Source organism: Xiphias gladius, chromosome 24 (genome assembly GCF_016859285.1).
Source record: "Xiphias gladius isolate SHS-SW01 ecotype Sanya breed wild chromosome 24, ASM1685928v1, whole genome shotgun sequence".
NCBI classification, from domain to species: domain Eukaryota; kingdom Metazoa; phylum Chordata; class Actinopteri; order Istiophoriformes; family Xiphiidae; genus Xiphias; species Xiphias gladius.
Genome location: NC_053423.1, coordinates 3,731,120 through 3,756,985, shown reverse-complemented (window position 1 = coordinate 3,756,985; position 25,866 = coordinate 3,731,120). Strand labels below are relative to the sequence as shown.

Sequence of the window (25,866 nt, the reverse complement as noted above, 5' to 3'; positions counted from 1 at the left end):
GGCCACGTAGATATGCAATATACTATACATTATGTACAGTGTAGATACTGCAGTGCCATTCTAATGTACAATAGCAAGAAAACTGGTAAACTGGCAGTTCCACAACTCCTATGGACACTACACAACTTTGCTCTGTTCTGGATTACGACCGTTTGAACTGCCAAGTTCAGCCAGGAAAGACAGTCGTAGTTTACCAGCCACACTCATCCAGCCAGTACTGGGAAAAGGCAGAGTCGATCTTGGTATGAACAGGTAGTGCAGATAATTTATTAAACTTCATACTATAATGTCAAGTACTGGTTGTAATTTGTGTTGTTGCCACTGAACATGTAATGCCTTTTTTGGTAAACGGTAAATGGACGGCATTTATATAGCGCTTTTCTAGTCTCATTAACCACTCAAAGTGCTTTACACTACTTGCTAAACTCACCCATTCACACACACATTCATACATCGGATTCACACACACAATCACACATACTGATGGCACAGTATCTTGCCCAGTATCAGTATCATGGGGTTCAGTATCTTGCCCAAGGACACTTCGACATGCGGACTGGAGGAGCTGGGGATCAAACCACTGACCTTCCAGTTAATGGACGCTCTACCTCCTGAGCTACAGCCGCCCCAGCCGCCCATTGGCTAGTATAAAGTACCTGTGTTTTGTGGTGGTGGGCTGTTGTGACTAATTCTTGTTCATCTAATATATATTGATGCTGTTCCCAGATTGGTACACTATATGGCCAAAAGTTTGTGGACTCGCATGTCCAGAAACTTTTGTACTGGGCTGTTTTTCATGGTGTGGGCTAGACCTTTTAGTACGTACTAAGGGAAATGATACAGTGATATAGTTAAGACAATATTATTCTTCCAACTTTGTGTAAGTGGTTTGTGTTTGGCCCTTTGCTTGCTACAACATGACAATGCCTTGTGCACTAGAGGGGGGACACGACAGGAGAATATAATTTCTGTGCCATCCCACTCACACAAAAATACTCCTTTCCCGTACTAATCCCACAACAGAATTTAAAAAAAAAAAAATCCTGTCCCGTCCCAATCCAGGAAGAATGACTCCCCGTCCCAAGTTGTGTTTTTTTTTAGGGAGGGACTTCATGTGAGTACCTCTGGCAGTTATGTTTCGCAAAAGAGATCATTTTTGCATTTTTCAACCACCTGCTTTAGAGTGTGTCTCTGAAAGCCATGGTCCCCAGGTCAATAGTGTATTTGATAACTGGTTTACATTTCTTACAAAGCATACAGCGTTTTAACACCGTCACTCTCAACCCTTGGAATCTTCTTTAAAACTTCAGACTTGCCTGAAAGCTTTGTCAGTGTGATACACAGATCATTATCCTTTACGCTGCACTGCGACACTGTCTTCCCCAAATCTGACTCCAACTCCATTGTTTGCAATGGCAATTATTTTGGTGGGTGCTCTATTTGTCGTCAAATCACACGTCTTTTGCTAGCCAGGTGGCTGCCTGCAACCAACCAGCCACCAGAGCAGACAGGAAAAAAATGACTTGCATTATGTTCAAAATAAAGAAAATGTTTTTTATTTATATTAGAACTATATATTTATATATAAAAAGTGACCTAATGTTATTATGTCCTGCCTGCTCCGATTGACTTTTTTTCCCGTCCTGTCCCAGTCACATGATGAATATGAAATTGACTCCCATCCCGTGGGAATCCCACAGGAATCCCGTGACCCACGGGATTCCCGAAAAAATGTCAGCCTCTACTGTGCACAAAGCCAGGTCTGTAAAGAAATGGTCTTCCCAGTTTGCTGTGGAAGAACAGAGCCCTGACCTTAACTCTATCCAGCACTGGGATGAACTGCTACACCAACTGCAAGCCAGACTTTATTTCCCAACATCACTGTTGGACTTCACTAATGCTCTTATGGCTGAATGGTAGCAAATACCTGCAACCAAGCTCCAACATTGAGAAGGAGATTAATGGTTCTAGAATGACATGTTCAACTGGCACATATGGGTGTAATGTCTGGGTGTCCACAAAGTTTTGGCAGTGATTTTCTATCAGTGAAAAAACATATTTGTCAAGCTGAATCAAGCACATCTCTTTGTCTCTGAATTAGAAATGGCAAGAACGTGGCTTAGATTTCAGGCGGGTTTGGGTTCGACATTCAGCAAGACCAGTCAGGTTCAGTTGGGTTCAGTCGGGTTCAAGTCTCAGCTTGAGGCCTGTGCAGAACCCTAACAAACACACACAGAGCATATTCCACCATGCTTTAGCTTCCAACCATTTTCGTGCAATTTGCAAACATGCTGTAACTGTCCCAACCAATTCAAAGCACTCCTCTCTCTCATTCTCTGGTTTTGATCACTCGTCCTCTTTCTCTCTCTCTCTCTCTCTCTCTCACTCTGTCTGTTTCTCATTGTGAGGGAATGTGGCGTCTGTCTCATTGTCACAGATGCTGGGAAACAAGAAGCCTCGTAACCCTGATCACTCTTATCCTCATCTGATGCTCTCCCCTTCCCTCCCTTTACTCTGTCTCACCCACCCACCCACCCACCCACACACACACACACACACACACACACACACACACACACACACACACACACACACACACACACTGCACAGACATGGCGTTATTGACTTATTCATGCATGGGTTTGTTTCGGGGGCAGAGCTCCTGTCTGCCAGTCTGACAGACACCCTGTGAACCCTCGAGACTCCCCTCCCCATCTTTCTCTCTCCACACTCACACAATCACACAAACTCACATCATCCCATCCTCCCACTCCCACCCCAGGGCCCCCCTAACCCGAGCATGGCACAGGGAGTACTCATAAAGCAACCGGGGTTCACTCAGGTTTCTCCTCCATCATTTCCCTCCTCTTCTGTTGTTTCCCTCCTCCTCTTAACTTTTTACTTCTCTTTTCTCCCTGTGCTGGGGAGAAGGCGAAGGTATGCCCACATATCCCAGAACAAAGACAGCCCAATTAAGTCAGTTTGAGTTAAGGTCTGTGTGGCAGAGAAGGATGGGAAGCGAGGAAGCTGAAGAGAGAAAGCGACGGCAAAGGAGTGAACAGTGAGGAGAGGGGAGGAGAGAGACAGTCTAACGAACAGTGAAAAGAGGGGGTAAAAAAAAGTAGAAGAGAAAAAAAGAGGAGCGCAATTCACTTTGTAGCGGAAGCGGGTCGACTTCGTTTTTAGCTCCTCAATAGGAGACTATGAAATATTAATAACTGCTGCAGCCATATACTTCAGAGGCCTATGGTAAAACTTAAAGTCTAATGAGACGCCGCTCATGAATTGCTAATGGAGATGCTGGAATGTGTGTTTTTGTGTGTGTTTGAGTGTCTACACATGTGTATGTGTGAGTGAAATTGGGGGGGGGGGGGGGTCAAGCTGGTAGCTGGCGGGTGGAGTATAGCAGAGCGTTCAGTCTTTCAAAGCGTAGACGAGAAACTTCATTAGAGGCTTGAAGTTCTTCCTGCTGCACATCTAAGCGTTGTCGCGTTTTCTTGAACTGAGAAGTAACTTGACTGTTCTCAATGGTCCGACCGCAGCTAACAAAGTTTGAAACTGTCCTGTTAATTGAAACACAATGGAAATGGATTTTGGTTTTTTTGCGGGTGCGTGTCAATCTTTTGTAACATCTCCATTGTTTATTTTTGGTTAGACTTGCATGTATGTTTGAAGGACAGAAATTGCTACAAGAATGGAATGTTTCCTTCAGAGTTCTTCTTCTTACAGCCCTTCGACACATGTGATTTCAACATGTTGCTTACACGTTTAAGTAGGGGTTTCAAGGGGCAACAGTTTCATATGACTGTGTTGTAAGCAGTTTTGTCAAGAAGGGATTTTTCCTTTCTAACCTAGGACTGTTTGAGTAACTGGTAGAGGTCTGAAATAGCAAAATTATTCATGCGAGGATTAGAAAACAAGACTGAGTCTACAGTGATGCTAGCAGCTCTGTGAGGCTGTACTTTGGTACACTGTACACTCTAACATGCCAATTTTTATCAGGTATAATGTTTAGTGTGTTAGCATGCTAACTTTTGCTAATTAGCACTAAACGCAGTACAGCTGAGGCTGGTGGGAATGTCATTAATTTTGATATGTGGTCATAAGGCAAAGTATTGAACAAATGGAAATTCTGACCTGATGATGGCGCTAGAGGGGAGTTAAGGGTCACCAAAGTTCTCACAATTTATCCTAAGAGGGACATGAATGTTTGTATCAAATTTCATGACAATTCATACTATAGTTGCTGAGACATTTCACTCAAAACCATAAATAGTGATGCTGGAGGAAAATTCAGTCCGCAGGATACGTCCTCATCCTCTGTTAATAAAGTCCTGATATGAGTTTAAAGTTTGTTTTTGTTTCTTCTCTCAAAGAAAATATCCTATAATGTCCTACAATGTGTTAAAGAGCATTTTTAACTGTTTAAACATTTATTTAGCATATGTTACCTGTTTATACACATTTACAAATTATTAATGGGTGAGTTTAAAACAATTTGTAACTGTATATTTTTGTTAAAACGTAAAAACTTTAACTTAACTTAATAAGTTGTTTTTCTTTTCTTACTCTTTTTTCTGTCTTTCTTTGGAAACTACTGTTTCCAAAATAAACAATGAACCTCCATGTTGAACTGTTTACAAAAGCCTTTAAAAGTACAGGAGATGTATTGTTATATTTGATAACACCTATTTTCATAGGACATATACTGTAAGTGTTGACAAATATACAATACCATTTTTGAACCTTTACGAGGGGTTTATAAGTTGTAAGCAAAAGCTTAATTAATGATTAATAATTTGTTTACTGATGCTCTATAGGAGAGTTTGTCATTATGGAGAACAACGTTTGTGTCTCCAGGTTGTAAAAAATCTTTTTCTGGCTGGTGTTGATCCTCCTCTAGCAGTTGGTGTCTCATTTTAATTGCAGAGCGTCTGACCACAATCCATTTCTTAACCATTTATTAACATTTACAGCTGCAGACTTGATGGATTAATGGAAAAACTTTGTAAATGACTAACCCAACTTTGCTGAAAAACTTCTGAGCCTATGTTAATGACTTTATTAACATGTGTAACTGCAAAGTTGGTGTTTATTACCCTTCATTAATGACTTATTATCATTTATAACTGCAGACTTGATGGCTAGTTAGAGAGTGAATAACTCATGAGCACTTCTTAATGACATGTCTGTTAATGACTGACCAGAAGGAGAGGTTTTTCACAACCTGACAACCCAAAAATTGCTGTCATTAATGGCTTGTAGCTGATCTATAAAGTATTACTAAATGGTCTTTTAATAAATCCATCAGTTTTAAGTGGTACCTAATATTCTACTAAATAAAAATACTATGTATTGATAGAAACTAACAATCCCTGCTCCACGTCAGCATGCTCTGTATTCCACTGTACCTCTCATGTTGGTCTTCAGCCCAGATATTTTGTACAGCACCGAAGTACCTGGCCGGGTCTCCTGGTCTTATCTGTGCCAGAGCCGGCAGACCTCACAGATCCTTGCGTAACAGAATGTAATGGCAGGGATGAGCCATCAGCTGGGGGACTGTGGGACGTGTTCAGGCTGGGACTGAGGGGAGCCCAGGGGTGTCACCCTACACCACAGTGTTGCTTACTGACCTAATTTCTTACTTCTCTGAAACTCCCCTGGCAGGGCACTGATGTTGAGATGGTGTGGCTGGCCTGAGTCGAGCACGCTTAGATAAATTGGTACTTTTAAAAAAATCAAATATAACCATGCCAGCGTCTTTCAGTGATATATAATGGATTGATTACATATTTATCATAGAGTTATCAATACCACACTGGGTATCTGAGAATAATTTTGAGAATAAATTACCCTGAATTGATTCAAATATGCTATTTTGATCAGATTTCCATATGCATGACTGTTTATTATTAGTAAGGGCCAATTAGTAATTAGGAGCAAGAGCAGCAAGAGAATACTGTGTTAGTGCTTGAGCACACTCTAATGAAAGAACAGAAAGATTTTCAGTTATTATTTCATTGGGAAAGTAGGCTACATCCACAAGCTGCAATTCGAAGGTATTGCAAAATATGTGAAGTGATTTATTTCTGAGCACTACTGGAGTTTTCTGCCTCATTTCCGACTGGCAAATATGTGTATAAATACATTTAATATGAGGGGGGGTTCTCAGCTACCAGCAGGTTTATGAAATGGTTTGATCAGTGCTGGCAATCAAAACCCATAATAATCAAGCCCAGAGACCAGAAAGAGGCAGTAAAGTCAACCAAGGTTTAGGACAATCAGAAGCAAAATTTGGAATGATGCAACAAAATGAGGTGAATTACTTGTTTATAAGTCCAACGTTGAAATGAATAACTAAGTTTTCTGAATGTGAAAATATGTGGTGTCAGATAAAATTTGTTACACGTGTCGAGAAAAGTGGGAGGAAAGAGACAAAAGACAGGTTAAAGGCACAGATATAGTCCAAAAAAAAATTCAGAGAGCACGTGGCCAATCCACCTTGACCCCCTTAGACATGGCCAGATGAGGGAACTTACGTCATACACAATCTTCCCTTCGCTGATGCACAAACTATGAATTCAAATTAAGAGGTAAGAAAACAGATGAGGAACAGCTTGAATTAAATAAATAAACTTAAAAAATACTTTAAAAAGAAGGAATAGGAATTAAAATATTTGTGCAAAAGAAATACTAATCTTTTAGTGCAACTCGAAGTCCTTAGTAATGAACATGCTATACATGCTAGGGTTGCAGCTAATGATTATTTTTAATATCAATCAGTCATTAAGTCACAGTTATAGGGTGCATATAAACATGTAATAGATGGTTTATAACAGACTATGAGGTAGTTGTAAGCAGATGCAAGTTTTTACTAATGTATCTGTTAACAACTCTAACTCCTCCCATGGACACCCCTTTGTGGATGCTGGTGTATCAACAGATAGTGAATGACAATATAGTAAAAGATATATATATATATATATAACAATATAAAATATGTCTTCATAAGAGGAGTTATGATTCTTGAAAACTACAGCACATTAATAAGCACCCAAAAATGTCCTCATAGCTACTTACAAGTGCATTATAGTGTGGCTGAGAGAGAATCTGAGAAGCTGGAACCAGATGATATTTTGGCAGTTTTGCATGATAAATGACTTACAATCTATAATCAAAATTGATGACGATTAATGTTTTGTCAGTCAACTAATCGATTAACTAATGTTTGAGAACTAAAACATACACTTATAAACATATTTAATGTGGAAACTAATGTGAACCTTCTTGAAAGTTGTGTGAAAAAGAGATTTTACAGACATTCCATGTCCTCAACATGACAGACTGAGGCATTTACCAAGATTATCGTGTCAATCCTGTATCATTACTCATAAAACTAATACACTCCCATCTTTATTTATTACACTATTTCTTTATCAACATGAAAAAAAGTTTTATGCTTCAAGCTAGCAAAGAAACTATTTCCTGACACTGTGGGAATTTCGGTGAAATGTGCCACTTTCCAGTCTGTCCAATTCAATATGTTGTTATTTGCATAAAAATGCATGGATGGTAAGTCAGCTGATACATTAGCATGCTATTGTATGGAAGAGGAGGAGTTCTGTCTGTGGATAATGTATACAGTGTGGTCTATTTGTGTGTTTGTCATCTGCTCTACATATATGTCTGTTGACATGTGACTGAACAAATGGGCGTGATTTGTTAATGTGGATCTATCTATCTAACCGTGAGTGCTTACGCAAGTTGGCGTGCGTGGTTCATGTGTGTCACATATGCATAGTAAATAGGTTGCGTAGGGATATGTAGGAGTTCATTACTCTGTGTGTGTGTGTGTGTGTGTGTGTGTGTGTGTGTGTGTGTGTGTGTGTGTGTGTGTGTGTGTTTGTGAAGGGGAGGAGGGGTGCAGCCTTTCCGCATGAGTGGGGCTGTCAGTGGGCATCAGTCAGCCAGGCAGCGACAGGCGGAGCAGATCATTAGCAGAGACGGAGAGGGAAAGGGAAGGAGAGGGAAAGGGAGAATGGGGAAGTAGAGGGAGTGCAGGGACAGAGCGGAGGGAAGGCCTCAGTACTGCGTCTTTAATATCTGTCTTGCGAAAATTACACAGACAGACCTGTACACTGCACAGTCACGCAACCACAGAGCTATATGAGGATCCTGTCCTCCTCTGTCCTACCATCAGCTTTTTAACTGTGGGCTTCAACTAACATCGTACCTGTCAGTATCTCTGGAGTGAAGCTGCAAATAGTTTTCAGTGATGTTCACTATTTGTCAACTTTCATGTGGAAAAATTTCCAGGCATTCCAAAATAATTCATGTTAGAGTGAAAACACTTCAGTTACAGCATTTAGATTGTCATAGGACATTAAAACTGAGTCAACTGAAACAGAAACAATAATTCATATGGCTGCTGATTGTATTAATGCTATAATAGTATCTGGTCAAAATAATGGATTAGATTCAGAACAGAGTGAGGTCTTCCCATCGACATGTGATAGTGGTTATCACATGTTCAGTCAACTGAACTGCATTCCGTTAATCAGTGAAGTAAGAATTACTGAGATTATCGTGGTGGCACCTTTTTTTTTTTTTTTTTTTAAAAGGTAAAAGAAAGGATGGTCGAAATGAATGCATCAGAGGTTGCGATTCACTTCCCACGATGCAAACCAATGATGCAATCTTTCTTTAGACCTTGGTTGCCTGGTAAACACCGATGTCTTTTAAGTGTCACATTCCTAGATTGTAAGGTAGGTTTCCAATAAAAATTTGCAGGCTCCGGTATCGACAACATCAGAGTTGTTTCCTCAGTCGACAAACCTCCTCCAGAGCCACAAAGACATTACACAACTCTTTTCACAAGCTTAATAGTACTAAAAGTAATTAGAAAAAATTGATATTTATGTGTAAGATTGGTGGAATGCCTCTTTAAGTATCAGCGTTGTAAGGTAAAAGTGCTGATTTTGCAGGGCAATCCCCCACTAACATTGAATTTCTATTACCGAAGCTACAGTTGAAGTTGTAGCTGGTTGAGGTGGATTGTTCTTTTAACTATTTTACATATCGATGGCCAGTTTCATCTATAACTGTGTGTCAGATTTTGTAAATTGATCATAAAATATCAATCTGCAAAGTATCTGTAGCTTTGAAATAAATGCAGCTTATGTTTATATATATATATATATATATATAATATTTCCCTCTGAAGTATAGTGAAGTTGAGGTAGAGATTAGTTTAAATAATACCACAATGTCCAAATCACACCTAAAAGTCCTGCATTTGAAATCTTACTTACACAGAGATAGAGGTACAAAAGTAGCAAATTGTATTAAAAGCATCAAAAATCAAAATTCTCATTACGTGACACATTGGCCTCCATTGGAGCGTTACATTATATCACTGGACTTGTATTACTGATGCATTAAGGTGTAAGCAGAATGTTAATGTTTTAGCTGGTTGACAAGGGCTCATTTTGTGTACTGTACTATGGGGTAGTTTAATCTATAAAAAATGCATCATATTTTTTTGAGCTCATCATATGTATTGCATGATCTTCAAATTATCTAGCAGACATATTTGTCAGATAAATGTGGTGGAGTTAAAGAACAATATTTCCATTTGAAATGTAGTGGAGTAGGAGCATAAAGTAACATTAAATGGAAATAGTCAAGTAACGTAAAAGTACCTCACATAAAGTACTTGGGTAAATATATTTAAATTACATTCCACCACTGCTCACAAATGTAATAAGGTAAATTTCAAGAGTAAATGTACTTAGTAATGTTTCACCACTGGTATTTATCCTATCAGAGGTGGATACTTGATGTCACAGTGTACATGATAAAAGACTATTATCATCCTCCCAGTGTATTGCCATAACCTTATTCACAGCCAATTAAACATGGAACAAACTCCTAAATGGGCCTCATTACAAAAAAAAAAAACCTGTCACAATGGTGTTTTGGGAAACACCTGAGAAAAAAAGGTGTATATTTAGTGTAGCTATGTTTTAGCAGTCTCATTAGCTAGATAGGGTTATTAAGAGAAGAGAAACAAATCTTACTTGTGTAATCCCATAAATTATCACATAAGAATAAATCATTATGTGTTCTCAATAAATTAGCAAAGATGCAAACTGTGCTAACAAATAAAATATCAACTCAGGCATGCATTTAGCAACAACTTGCGACTGTTGACAACCCGCAGCAAACATTGACAGCAGTGTCTGAAATGATTTTTTTCACACCATGTTCAGTAAGTAGCTCAGTCTCTATCTGTCCTCTCTCCTACACAGTATAGAGATAGACCTTGTTTAATTCCACCTCTCTCCTCCACATCTCCAGTGTTTTGCATTTCGTCCTTTTCATCGTTCACGAGCGGGGCCCATAACTCATCTTTTAGTGCTGCGTCTTGCGGTGACCACCTTCCACTCAACAACACCATTAAACAGGCAGATTAATGCTGCTATTAAATCCACACATCGACTTTGGTGGCACTCATCATAGACGGTATATATGACTAGCGGTATCAAGGATTTGATGAAGTCAGACTTTCAGAGGGCCAATAAATCAGTTAGGGAGGCACAGTCTAACATTTCAGAAGGTAGAGGCTGACAAAGAAGGAAACAGATAGTGGACAAATAAGGCTTTGTAGAAGGTAAACATAATATACGTTTGTTTTTGGGCTTTATATACCTCAGTAACAGTAACAGTAATAATGAACTTTGACTGTTGCATGACTTGGTCTTCTCTTGAGGAATAAACAGAAATGGTCATTTTCTTTGCTGTATGTTATTAGCCGGCTGCATTGACCTGGTTGGGGGTCCTGGAGCAAAAATTTGCTGTCGGGCCTCTACTGACCACTCTCTGTGCATCGTGTATATGCTATGTTGCACATAGCAGTCCGCACGTGGCAACTTTGTTAAAAGCTCAGACGCCCAGAGACCGGCGAGTATACCAGGTATTCTGTGTGTCAGTTAGTTTCCAGTACTTTGATTAAACATAAATTTATTTGGAATATGCACCATGTAAGCACAATATAATAAGAACTATAAAACTAAAATAATACAGGTAGGTAGGTATAACTAGATTTTGACACAGGCCCCCTATACAAGGCCAAATCAGCTAACACTGCACGACCCACTTTAGTTGATACTCTACTTTAGTGGGACAGATTCCCTAACAAATCTTCAATAATCAAATCACCAAACACCAGTTGACTTGCAAGTGAACCTGGGACTTTTGAAGCGCCTGGAGTCTTGGTTATCATAAGTGCTTTTTCTTTTTTTCATGGTTGATACATGTGATTATCCAACAGTTAATAGGTCTATCTGCATTTCACTGCCTTGTTGAATCTAATTTTCCCCCTTCACTGATGGATCTGTTAACAAGCCATCAGAGACACTAAAAAGCCAGGCCAGCGGCCCCTTGGAGACTGAAGTGGTTGTTTAAGCCAACAATATGAAAGTACCGGACAGTACCAACAACATTATTATAACTTGACGAGTCTTAGATTAAGGGTTCAAATACAGTAAATAATAATAACATTTTTCCTGGGGTGACACTAAAAGCAAGACCATAAAAATATTAAATATAACCAGGTTCATCCACTTGAAATTCGCTTAAATTAATTCAGAGTTGAATGCAATACCTTAGATTTCTATCCTTGAGAAAGTGGTGCATCTTTTTCTGCACTAGTCCCAAATATTGTTTTCAGACAACATTTCATTCACTGCAATAAGCAGTGTTGTTTAGATTATGGGATATCTTGTGTTAAAAAAAACTGAGGTGAGGTGGCACTAAAGCAAAAAGCTAAAGGATTCATGCTGTCTCTAATTTGCTCAGTACAATTTCATGGCAATCTGCCCATTATATTGTGATATTTCATGTGCACAAAATGTAGTAGTAAGTAGTAAGCTAATCAAAATCATTCAGACTATTTATAACCATTCTAGATTTTAAGGTAGTCTGAGAAGTTCTTGTTGCTGTCTTGTAGTGTTGAATGCACAATCTGATAAACATCTCCATCACTAGGCTCTGGCGCTAGCAGAGCAAAAACTAGTATTAGCTAGATAGCTTCAAGCCACACATTCAAAATTACATTAGGCTAGTTGTTTTGCTAAATCAGTTGTTGGCCAATAGCCAGCTAAGAGAGCCAAGCATTCTCAGTCAAGAAGACAGTGTTTTGAAGGCTATGAAACAACCTTTTTTTGGTCTAGGTAATCTAATTGGACACAAATCAACCTTATCAGAAAATTCACTTAACAGAATTGACCTCGTGCAGTCTTTTCACTTATCTCTACCTGCTGTTAGCTTTATATTTACCCATTATTTGTGTACAGCCAATTCTCACATGCCAGAGGTGGCGGCTGTGACTCAATTGAAAAGCCTCAGATGTAGCTAAACACTGAACTGGCCCATCTGTAAGTGAATTCACCTTTATGAGAGTTATTTTTAAAGCACGCCAGTCATGAGAGATGAGGGCCTGCTCTGTAGGAGAATAATAAATCAAGCCCTTCTCATGGTGACCAAACATACTGTGGACCTTATGCTAAGCTAGGCCACTGCTGGCCACAGTTGAATTATTATCCTCATAAAACTTTGCAGCACATCTATTTTCTCTCTCGAAAGCAGGACTACAATACTCAAAAGTACATCTAAATCAAATAACTCTACCGGACAAAGACTATTGTGGATTTCAGTTCAATTTATGTGGAGGAGGAGACCTAAATCTATGGCATCAGATTAGGATACCTTTACGTGAGCTTGAAGCGATGCACAGCAGAGAGACAGAGGACAACATGACAGAGTTTAGTTTAAGGAGGAATGGGGAGGGAGGGCGACAGAGAGGGGGAGCAACAAAGAGACAGAAAAAAGTCTAGAGTTTATTCGAGGCTAGCTGTCGTCAGGCACAGCGTCAGCCATAACATGGGCAGAACGCTGAATGCTGAGTTCTGAATCCTGACCTATTTTTTATCAAACTGACACAGAAATCCAATGTGGGCCGTCTCACGCTGCTAACCTCAGTCTGCCTCCTTGACCACCCTCAGCAGACCATCTCTCACACACACACACACACACACACACACACACACACACACACACACACTCTCACACACACACACACACACACACACACACACAATAGGTACAACCTGTACATACCATAATGTAAATTTGTTTAGCTGTGATTACAGAAGTTCAATGATGTTTGATTAATAATCTCCAAAATTACCAATTTTTTTTCTACTCAGCTCCGGCTTGAAAGGCTTTTATTGTAATTTGTCCAAATATGCAGTAGGATTCGTGAATATTCATTAGTGAAAATACTCTTCCCTGACCCTCCTTTGTGCTGACAATAGACAGTAGGCATGTTGTTCTTTTTCTGTGTCTAGGCTCGCCTTGACATCGTTAGCAGGCACCTTTGCGAGTGTAGCGACAGCCCCAACTGACTTTTTACGAGGACAATCAACAAATAACACAGCAAATGACCCTGCTCTTAAGACATCATGGCATTCATTTTCAACGGCCTTATATCAACTATGATCAAAGTGCAATTACACACATCTTTAATGAAAAGAGATTCAATTGCCAGAAAATGAATGTGACTTGACTGATGCTGAACAGGACCTGAACTACACTGAGAACAATAAGCATTAAGGGTGATTGATAGGACTGTAAAATTATGGAGTGTAGGTTTTCTATGAGATGCTATTGTAAATATTAATTTCTCTCAAAATTTCTACATATCTAATTTTTAAATTCTACCACTGTCTATTACTTTTTCCTCCTTTTTTTGTTTCCGCCTTCTGTATCCCATCTGTATATGAGTAGGAGTTTGTTTGTGAGATTTGATCGTCAGTATTATCGATACCCCCAAATTGCAAAGCCAAGAAATTTTGTACAGACATTACTTTTAAAGCTGACATTTGTGGCTTCGAGTGAAAGGTTTCGACGACTATTGGATGGATTGACATTCTTGTCCCCTTCAGGATAAATTGCCTTTATCAGGTCAAATGTTTAATTTGTCTAGTAATACCTGCAATACAAACACTTGTTTTAGATGAGTGACAAATTAAAGCAGAAAAACCAACATAAAGTTTCTTAGTAAGAGTCAGCAGAACAGCTTCAATGCACCTTGGCATTGATTCTACAAGTCTCTGGAACTCTCCTGGAAGGATGGAACACTATTCTTCCAAAGGATATTCCCTCATTTGGTGTTTTGGTGATGGTGGTGGAGAATGCTGTGTAACACATTGGTCCAAAGTTTCCCATAGTTGTTCATTTGGGTTGAGATCTGGTGACTGCAAAGGCCGTAGAAGATTCACATCATTTTCATACTCAAACCATTTAGTGGCCCCTCGTTTCCTGTGTGGAGGCACCTGCATTTGCTATATTTCTTCACTCATTTATTCCTGTTTTTCCTTTAATTTGTCACCCATCTGTAATTAGCAAATATTAGAAAGATGTATGCTAAAGTAAAATGGGGAATATGGTAAACATTATACCAGCCTGATATCAGCATGTTAGCATTGCCTCTGAAAGTATGTTTTCATTTAGCTCAAAGCACTGCTGTGTAAAAGTACAGCTTCACACCAATTCCTTACTGGACGCAATGCGGACAAGCGAACATCAGATTGCTTCATTGTTTCCCAGTGTAGATGTCCTAACCTGCTCCATGAGTCAGCCAACAGGCTTAGCGATGTGTCGCTTGTTGGAAAAAAAAACGCAGGCCCTTGCTATTTTTCTGTGGAGGTTTTGTGCACTTGCCCCACCCCCAACCTATTTTCACATTTATATTTGAATTTAAACCTGATTAATAGCTAGGTGCTACCTAGATTTTGGCCTAACTGATAGCAACTGACAGTTAATCAACATCACTCTTTATTACAACCTATATAGTGAGCCTATTGCGGTGTACAAATCCCAAAAAATAATCATTCTAGCTGAGGAATTGATTAAAACGTACTCAATTTCAGAAGGAGAAATCACCAGTGCCGCAGAAAAACAACTTTTACTTTTACATTTTTCAACATGAAAGCTCTAACCCTGGCTGTGTTGGTGCCTTCCTCACCTCAATGGGGTGCAGGACCACTGATTTCTTTCTCCTCATTCATACTAAGTCAGAGATCTAAGTCAGAGACTTACAAACACAATGTCCAGTCAGCTCGTGGTTCCATGTTCTCTCACTTTCTTAATCCAGTAAATTTCTCCAACAAGAAAGTAAAACCTTAAAGCTGCGTGGTGAAAAAGAACTGTCCACCTATCATGACTGGATCAATTTGCAGGGCAAGAATACCATTTCCAAACAAATATCCGTCTTTGACTTGACAATAGCAGGCTACAGCTAATTACTGTTTCTTAAAGTAAAAGCAGCACAAAGGCTATTATCAGCAGCAGGGTGGATACAATATACATTTTTCATTTCTATAAATCTCACTTCAGCATGACCAACAAAGTTTTAAATGCAATACTTAGACATTGATAAGTCCTGGCAGGTTATTTCATACTCCATCTGCAGAGGAGACTGTCCCATCCCCACTAACACAAGCATTGTAAATTTGTTCTGTGTGACTGAATTTAATTCCGGCATCTGGTAGATTCACCTGTGGGAAATCTCTGAACAGTAAATTCACTGTGAAATACCAGGCGATTATTTAAATGCAACATAACTGTGATGCTACTTGTTAAGCAGCAGCAGTTCTCTTGTTTTTACATGCCCTCCACACTTCAACTCTACAGAAAAATTGGGGTTGAAAAGCCATGATGCAGGTCGTCCAGCATGGCGCTGAGAGCTTCAATCTCCAGCAGCATTAATCACAGAGCTGCTGTCCTCCGACTGATTACCTGCCATCAATCTTAGTTTTCTGGGCCCTCCAACAGGAGAAGGCCCTCATGAAGATCTGATTAAAAATGTAAGTGACTCATAATAAGAGCACATGCCTGGCCTCAGAGTCAATACTCTGTGATAGTCATAAGCTCTGAGTGGGATTTATCTACTCATCTCCAAATGTCCATTCACCTGCTCTCACAAAGATCCAGCCCTGATCTCAGAGAAGGGACCTGCTGCACTGAGGTGGGGTCTGTAACAGAAACAGTGGAGATCTCTGTGTGTTTGTGTGTGTGTGTGTGTGTGTGTGTGTGTGTGTGTGTGTGTGTGTGTGTGTGTGTGTGTGGTAGTCATTTGCAGCTGCAGACAGGAGGGGGAGTGACTTTGAGAGTGTGTGAGAGGCACATCCTGCCTGCAATTAAGGTGGAATCAGAGAGAGATCTGTGCTGCCTTGATAATGAGCCTCATCTGAATTATTAACTAGAGCTGTACCCCCCAGACCTGGACTCCCATCAGGCCTAGCTACACAAGAGCAGATACACGTACACACACACACACACACACACACACACACACACACACACACACACACACACACACACACACACACACACACGCACACACTCTCACACACACACACATACACAAACACAGAGAATCTTCAGATCCATACAAACCTCTATCAAACCCATTTCAGCGTGTGCAGGAACTCAAAAACTAATCCCATTTGCAGTAAAAAAAAAAATAAGGCCAACGTATTACTTCAAGTGGTGCTCATAAGGCATTGCATCAAAAGCCCATTATAATCACACTGTGAGTGCATGATGATTTATTAAAATTGGTACATAGTATAATGAGAACAATATGCAGAAAGTTACGGGGTTGAATACTTTATGAAGCAACTGTGTCATTAATCACATTAAAATTTAGTGCAATTTTAGATGCATGATTACACTATAACATTTTTTCCTCCAATACCAGTGGGATTATAATCAGGTTGTTTCTGGTGTGGATTGATGGATTGGGGTTGTTAGGATGAATGTATTTCAAATCTAACTCCATGTGTGATGTATAACATTAAAGTTTGTTTCAAAGAGTGAAATCAAACATTTTCTGTGTGTTTTATGTTGTTGCTCTCGTTTTGTGTAGTTAATCATAGCAGAAATATGAAGAATTCAGTGATTTACAATAGCCTTTTAATAGCTTTCATTCTATCGCTATACCAATGTACTTTGTCTCCTTAACATCAAATCATGTACAGTACACTTAATGTCATTTTCAAATGCATGCTACTCAGTTTTTGGCAGCCAGTGGTTGCAATTATTTCTGTATGGTGTAAAAATCAATCAATCACATGTGCTTCACATTATGAGTAGATTTTGTTTTGTTTTAGAAATTGGAATATTCTGAATGGCATCTACCAGTTCAGGCAGCCACTGTTTTCCATTGATTTCCATATGATATGAAAATCAACCAAATTTACTTTACATTACAAGAAGCCATTTTGGTAATCACACTTCTGTGTTTTAGAAATTTTGGATGCATGTTGTCTATATTCCAGGAAGCGTTTATTTTCTATTAATTTCTGTGGAAAATCAATAATTTGCATGTACTTTGAATAACAAGTAGCAATTCTGCAAAGCATGCTGTCGTGTTTTAGAAATTTGGTTGAATGTTGTCTACTGATCCAAGCAGCCATTGTTTTCCATTTATATCCAAATGGAAACAAAATTACTTAGTAGATTCATAAAACTTGCCTATGTCACATAAAAAGTCACGGTGAAATAACTCTGCATTAGAGCGATACCATTTATTCAAAATTCAAACTACCATTTGAATGTACAATGCACTGTCACGTTGATCTACTGTTGGCCTACTCTACCAGTAAACTAGGCTATTGTACTCAAAATTTAGTAACACCAAACATAACCACTGCAGTAACATTACCCCAAATTTCTGAAGTCACCTGTTAGCTTGTCACTCAAATGAGGCAGTGGGGACATTGTGAATGCACTGAACAACGTTAGTTTGACGTAATTTAGGGTTAGACTGTGTCAGTGTTATACATTAACTCAAACCAATTCCATTTTAATTCCCTTGTGTTCAAAATCTATTTTAGAAAAAGTGACAGCCCTAATCTGTATTAATTTTTGTCACTGTTATATTATCATTAAGGAGTAATACAATGTAAGCACAGATTGATCTGAAACATCTGTATGGCATTACCGCACATCTATAATGTATCTGTGACAAACAAATGCAGGCCACTGTGTTGAATTATATAACTCGAGCAAATTTAAGGATTCTGCTTATAGATTTTCACATCACACAGAAGTGGATGGACACCAATGGCTGTCTGGAACGCTCGACAAACTACAACTGAACTTCTAAAACACAACAGCATTGTTTGCAAAATGTCTACTGTTATGTAAAGTATATATGATTTATTTTCGCACTGCACAGAAATGAAGGGAAAACAATGGCTGCCTGGAGAGCAGGAAAAATACACCAAGAAATAGAAAATGCATGCATTTGAAAATGGTGAGCAACAATCTTAATTATACATCATGTGTGTTTAGGGTGGGAAAAAGTGCAAACACAATGGTAATGTGAGAGGATGAATCCTGTGACTTTTTTTTTGCTGAATTCTTTATATTCCTTGTCCACAAACTTCCACAAACAATGCATAGCATATAAAATTGTTTGATTTCACACTTTAAAGTACCCTTCAAAGTTGAATGTTACTGAAGGAGTAACTGTAATGGATTATGTAACTCAAGTGCGTTTTACGAGTCTGTCAACAGATTTTCGTATGATATAAAAATGAATGAAAACCAATGGCTGCCTAGAGCAGTAGCCATAATACAAATGTATAAAGCAGAACAGCATGGTTGCCACAATGGTTAGTTGTGATTTGTTTGATGTGCAGAAAATTAGCAAAAATTATCTATAGTGATTTGCAGAAAATGAGAAAAAATGGTCGAAAACTCCAGGTATGGACCATACCTGGAGTTTTCGACCATTTTAAATTTCGTGCTGACCCGTTCCTGAGTGGCAGTGTTTCAGTCAGTTCAGAGGACTGAATGTTTTTCGACTAGCGCTCTGCTCATTGCCCGAGCCAGACACCAGAACATTTTGAAGCCCTTAGGTCTGGTAGACAACATGGAGAGAATGTGTGCTGGGCCGACATTTTACGACACACCACCAGGCACGATTCCCAAGATCTGCCTGCCTCACTGACTCTTGTGTGTCTGGACTCGGTTTTCTCTCTGGAATTTCCGTCTGTAGAGTGTTTCTCAACATTTTATTCCAGTTGATTTATTCCAACTGATTGAAGTGTGAGGGCTGAGGGCGAGAATATTATGTTCTATTCTAACCAGTATGACTCATTTAAGCAGAGAACACCCCGCCTCCACTGCCGGTGCATCCCTTGTTTATATCCCAGCCCTTCTCCAGATTGAAGTAATATCTGCCCGCATTCTATTCAAATGCTTTTGTAGCTCGGCATCAACTGATGAGGCAACTGATCCTCTCAGATCAAAATCTGTCCATCTCCACATGGCCTCCTTTCCATTCAAGACCTCAACGACTCTTCCCAACTGTTTTCTCTCCATTCACAGGACTGATCAGATGAGGTTTACCATAGTCTCAGATTCATCAACCAACCCCCTTCTCCTTCCAAATTCCTCTTCCCATTCCCCACCCCCAGTTAACCCAGCGCCAAGCCCGCCAACTCAAGAGCTGCCTCTCCTTCTGCTGCGCCTTTGTGATAATAACAATAAATGTGTAGCGGTGCAGAGGGCTTTCTGTTGAGCCAGCGCCAGGACGGCTGGCACAGGGAACCCTCTAAGCCTGTTCCACCATCTCCAACCAATTCCCCTCTGTCTCGGCTGGCACTAGAGCATCACAGGCATTAAGGTTGCTATCAATGTGCTCAGCAGCAGGGGCCATCGCCACCACTCTCACACTCACTCTATCTTTTCTCTTTCTCTGCTTCTATCCCTCTCCCACTCAATTCTGAATCCAATTCAAAAAAGGTTTTCCTGGCAGGACAAATAATACCTTGTTCCTCAAAATGTCTCCTTGCCTTCTATTTTTTCTCTTGGTCTCTCTCTCTGTTCTGTGCAACTTATTCTCCTTCTCTATCAGCTGCAAGTGGAATCTCAGCAGAACAAAGTGATGGACATCAGCGTGGGTGGTAATACTTTGCGGAAAGTGCATTGTGATGCATTACAAGCAGATTAGAAGCATATTAGAGGGAGAGATCCACTTTTACTCTCAGTAATCAGGGATATAGACGAAGGGAAACCAACGTATAGTCAGTCTGCCTATTTTTAGGGCTGACATAAATCCTGTAAGATTTTAATTAACTTTGTTCAGTATATATATACTATTTACTTTATTAATAGATTTCCACCACCAAAAATATTATTTTTGAATTTATTGTCTTACTTTGAGATATTTGTAAAAATGTCAAAAACAAGCCCCTGTGAACAGTTATACCATCAGTTAAGTTTTGGAACATTGCCTATAGATGGTATTCTCAAAACTGTTATTTGGTGTGTTATTGAAGGTTTACCTGAGTAGGCCTCAAAGCCCTGAAAACAGAGCTTCAAGTCTTATGCTTTCTGGATAGAATTAAATATTCACGAAGAAACAAGCAGCAAATTAAAAAACTTAACATTTCAAAAAAACATCTTTAGGTATTATATGATGTCACATTTTTCCAACTGAGCGCTGCCCACTCCAAACTAGTGAGAACAGCATAGACAGAACACAAAGATACACAAATTTCTCACGTGAAATAACTTTGTCAGCTTTTTACCGTATGTGTTCATGTAGGACCCCATCACTTGTAAAATTAAGCTGAGTGAGAAAATACTTTAGGTTTTAGGCAGTGTTCAAATTCTTTCTCTTCCTCCACTCCTTACTAGATGCCTGTTCTCTACATTCTACAAGCTGTGAGGTGTCTACATGTCAGACACCTGACAGCTTGTCCCTAGGTTTGGTTGATGTCCTTCTGAAGTACGCTATACTGTATATACAGTACATATACACGTACATATACAGCCGTACATTTACGTGTGTTTACTGTCACGTAAATAAAATGACTCTCCGTGATTTTTCAAAAAAACATAGCTATTTAATCAATTTGCAATACATAAGTATTGACAGTGTGCAGGAGCTTAAGCCCTACGTACTACAGTGCTGCACCGACCTTAAACTGAGATCCTATCCTGACTCATACCCAAAGCTATATTTTTTGTTTATTCCATCTTCTGTCCACCATTATCTTACCAGACTAATGAAACGCCTCGGCTACACTCTGGCTGTGTCTGAAATCACTCTTTTTTTTTAACTATAAGTGTACTATTTTTACTCTCGGCCATTTTGAGTGTCAGAGTGTAAACTCTATGCCCTATACAATAAACTAAAAAAAAAAAACTAAAAAAAAACTCCATGGTATGTACAGCACTTTGCGCTAACAATACCACCATGCCATGAGTTGCATTTTTTAGATGCAAAAATTACAGTCATGCAACTCTGCAGCAGTCAGTGAGGATTCAAGATGACAATGATTTATAAATCTCCGTAATCTCGATTTACTGCTCACTATAGGGTTAACTGCTGTGTGTCTATTATAATCAGAGCTGTGAATAAGTGAAGGAGGGAGTGATTTTGAACACAGTATCAGTCCCTTTCCCGCTTCTCGCTTGGCATTGTGCTTCTACTTGCAACATATGACACATGGATGCAGGCGACTGGCAAGGCCATAGAGACAAAGAGAGCAATTTCTGTCTAAATTACATTTGAAATACACGAAACCCCCAAAACATCTTAAACCCAACCTAAAACCTAAAACCCTCTGCTGTGCGCTCATTCTATCACCGTCTGATTACAACAGTCTTACACCCACATTGTGTCTTTAATGTGTTGCTTTGTGAGGCCTTCAGGTAGAGTCAGTGAGCTCCTACCTGCCTGCCTCCCTGGTGCTGAGTCTGTGTACAGTACAGCCTGCAGACAGACCACAGCTCAGCACATCCATTCCCACGCAGATCCAATTGTGTGTGTGTGTGCTTGTGTGTGAGTGCATACCCCCCATCACCACCACCACCGTGACCACCTACAGAACTGAACTTATTTCATATGACCAAAAACAGCCTCCCACCTCAGATGCAATAACAAACATGGCCAAAACACTTGACCGCAATTACTGAACCACAGTCAGAGAAATCCATACATAGTCATCATGGTAACCCTGCTGCCAGATGCTTAAGCAACACAGTGAGTGTCGATGTGTATGTGTGTGTGAGACCACAATCAAAGAAATCCATACACTACCACTGGAGACAAGTAGTGTGCAAATGTGTGAAAGAAATTCAATCCACTACTGTGGCCTTAGCACTTGACACTTGGACAAGCGAGAGACACCTCAACAGTGTGTGGGTACAGTATGTGTATATATGTGGTATTAAGAGGCAGGAGAAGCTGCTGGCCCAGATGAAGACAAAGAGCCCAGCGGCTGAATTGAGCAGCAGCTCTCAGACAGCATTACACAACAGCTCTTAAAGACTGCTTTTAATAGCAGGACTCTGACTGGATCTTATTTCCCTCCCACTTATCCCATCCAGCCATCCATCCATACATACCCACCCCTACCCCACCTCTGTGCTGTTCAATCTAAACAGAAACATACAGGAATGTATGAGGGTGTGTATATACTGTACACAAATGTGTGTGTGTGTGTGTGTGTGTGTGTGTGTGTGTGTGTGTGTGTGTGTGTGTGTGTGTGTGTGTGTGTGTGTGTGTGTGTGTGTGCTTGAGAGTAATTTTGTACCTCCGTGCTTCAAATCTCATTAAAATCGCTGCCAAATGTTAACAGTTCAACATGTGCGTGCATGTGTCTCTCTCTCCTTTTTTTTTTTTTTTTTTGTTGAGGACTATTATTACGATTGAATCAAGTTGTTTTTCACCTAAACTTGGAGCCTCTCTCCACCAATCAGCTTCCTTGCCACACTGGCCAATCAAAACCTCCACTCAGAGATGGAATTGGAGCAAGCATCAAGCTGGGCATCCCTGGGCAGCACAAACAAGGCCCTGGGAATTAAACCCTGCTTTAAATCCAATTTTAAAACCCCACCATACCATAAAGATTGGACGGGGGTTGTTTCCGCTCTGCTCAGACCTAAATCAAATGGTGATTTTATTGAGATTAATCTGTGTCTTAATACTGTCCAACTGGAGGCTGGTATGGAGCCAAATGAAATGTCAAGGCAGGGGAGAGCATTGAATAAACCTTGTGTGTGAGAGAGAAAAGGACGGAGACAATGGCACCTATCAAAGTATTCTTTAAGGACATAACATTATAGGAAAAGCAGATGGAGGACCAACTCAATGTGAAACACTCATATGGGGTAAAATGCTTGTTCATCCCACCGCAACTTGTGCTTCCTCTTCTTCTGTATTCCTTCTGTTTACATCGCCTGGCTGTTTCCAAAAAGTAAAACACACAGGAAAGTAAACTCCTACTTAAAAAGCATCAAAAGAATTTTAACGGGGCAGCCCAACAAATTTTACACATGAAGTTCCATTTACTCACCATGTGGAGGATTATGTAGGCTGTAAAAATAAACATTTTTTTTTAAAAAGGTTGTATAATGTCTTCTGTGTCTCTGGAGGGGGGATTTAAAGTTTGGGGGAAAAAAAGAACCCTGATTATGTCCCAGTGATGTCATCCGGGTTATCTCAGCTTGGGTTTCGAGGTTTAAAAATTTAACGGAAAACCTGTTACAAGCGGGGTTTGAAAGAAGTAGGCAGCAGGGGGGATCTACCATTTCTGGAGCCCGGCCCATACTAAGGACAAAAACTCCGGATATCTCAGCTCTGCCGCTTAAATTGTGACCACTCTTTCTTAAATATGTCTTTTGTGAATCTGCACGTTCCATGGAAGCAAACTACGAAACTGCTGGATTGCCCCTTTAAACATGCTTCCTTGCCATCTTTAAGATTATTCTTAAATTTAATGATGTGTCTCTTTTTAAAGCTCCCAGATGGAGCCTTGCCAGTAAATGTTAACGCCTGTTGTCACATTTAACAAGAAGGGAGTTATTGAGGCTACTCCTGCTCTGTTGGACTTAACAATGTGTATCTGTTGTAGAAATCCCCATTAACTGACTCCCACTACAAACAAAATAGCATAACAGACAAGTGGAAACACAGCAAACCAGATTTTCTTTTTTTTTTTCTCTCTCTTCCTTTCCTGAAAAAATCGTATTCAAATGTTATTTACTTTTGTTTAAATAAGACTAAGGGCCCAGTTTGGACAGCTTTTGACTGATGCGTTTAATGGAACATTTAATGCCAGGAGACCAGATGGCGATTTGCCAAATATTGGAACACAGTGTACAGTCATGTAGAATTCCCTGAAATAAATTTCTAAGCAGCAAAGCTGATTTGGAATATTTACCTTCCTCTGAATTTGCTAAAACGTTCAAAAACGTGGCACATGGATGACAAACTTTGTCAAACATAAATAATGGTATGAGGGGGAGCTACAGTATAGGGCTAGGAAACAAAAGACTATTAATCCTCACACAGAATGGGTGGTAAAGTTAAATAGATTAGCACAACCAATCTATTAGATTAACCTCATATTAATTTGAATTTAAGGGATAATCTGTAGTTACATCTGTTTGCTGTGACACCCCATGTCATCATCTCTTGTTATTGTCCTTTTAAACCCCTCACCTTGTGCCATGCTTTCGCACCGCCTGTGCGTAATTCAACGTGCGCACAATGGATAGCGGGGGGGGTGGGGGGGTGGCTCCAAGCGCTTTATCCCGAGCACCCCAACGGGAGGCATGGGTGACGCTCCAGCCGAGGAGCCGCGAATCGGACCGGAGGCACACTCTGTCCCCCGTGTGACCCGATAACTCAGAGAAATCTAGGCGTGAAAGAACAAACCTTACCAATGCGTCACAACGCGTAATAGTTGCCTATCCAAAGGAAATCGTGAAGAGAGGACGTTTGGCTGTTTCCTATATGCACAGGCTGCGACCCCTAAACACGATGAACCCAGTGAACCCTTACCCCACCGTGCTCGCCGCCCCTTTCCACACACTCCACTGTGGAGTGGCGCGGGGACTCGCCGCTGACATGAATTGCTGGAACCATAGGGTCAATTATGTGGCTTTCAAATATGCAGAAAATGAGTTATGCTGCAGACACGGGCTGAGGCTAAATATAGTGTAGCTTCTCCACTAAAACCGTCACCATGTGGTGTTAGAAAATTCTGTCATGTGGCCTACCTTCCATCCGGCTGAACTGTTGCTGTCGCCTTTATCCTTGAAATAAGGAACAAAGCGAACCATCCAGTCATAAATTTGGGACAGGGTGAGTCTCTTTTCCGGAGCGCTCTCGATGGCACGGGTGATGAGGTCTGCATACGACAGGTTTCCCCACGCGTTCCGCCGGGAGGACTTGGCTTTGCGCAGCTGGCCGGCCACGTCGAGCGCAGCCCCGGACATGCAGGCAGGAGCGGCCACGACCGGGGCCGGGGCGCCGGCCGGATGCTTGATCTCCGCCGGTGCGCCGCCTTTTCTCTCGGCCCGGCATGCGGGCACGTTGTACTGCTCCACCTTGACCGATGCCAGGGCCAGACCCCGGCTCGCCTCTTCTCCCCCTGGGAAATCCTCCGGACACGGCAGCGGCCAGGTGCACGACCGCGAGCGACTGTGAGGCTCAAATTCCGAATCGATATCAACCTGATGCGCATCCATACCGCTGTTCTCCATCATCATCAGCATGTTGATCTCCTGCTGAATAGATGTCAAAACCGGGCAAGGTCACTTTAACAAAAAGCTTGTCAATTTTGATGTCTGCCAGTGAGTTCAAATGCCCAAACTGGTTCCTTCTACAAAAAAAGACTACGGTCGTTTAGTTTCACACACAGAGATGATCGACCAGTATGAAAAAGCCGGCAGCGGTGTGGGATATTATCATTCTCCTCAGTGAAACAGTGT

The 25,866-nt window shown here is 40.4% G+C and overlaps 1 protein-coding gene across 1 annotated transcript in view; it reads right to left on the bottom strand.

Annotated features, from left to right (window-relative positions):
- foxo6b (forkhead box O6 b) overlaps nucleotides 1–25,641 on the bottom strand; it is a 45,355-nt gene extending 19,714 nt beyond the window's left edge. Inside the window, exon 1 of the mRNA XM_040122313.1 lies at nucleotides 25,153–25,641. Within this exon, the coding sequence (XP_039978247.1) occupies nucleotides 25,153–25,641 (489 nt within the window). The remainder of the gene's footprint in view (nucleotides 1–25,152) is intronic.
- Between the last annotated feature and the right edge of the window lie 225 nt (nucleotides 25,642–25,866).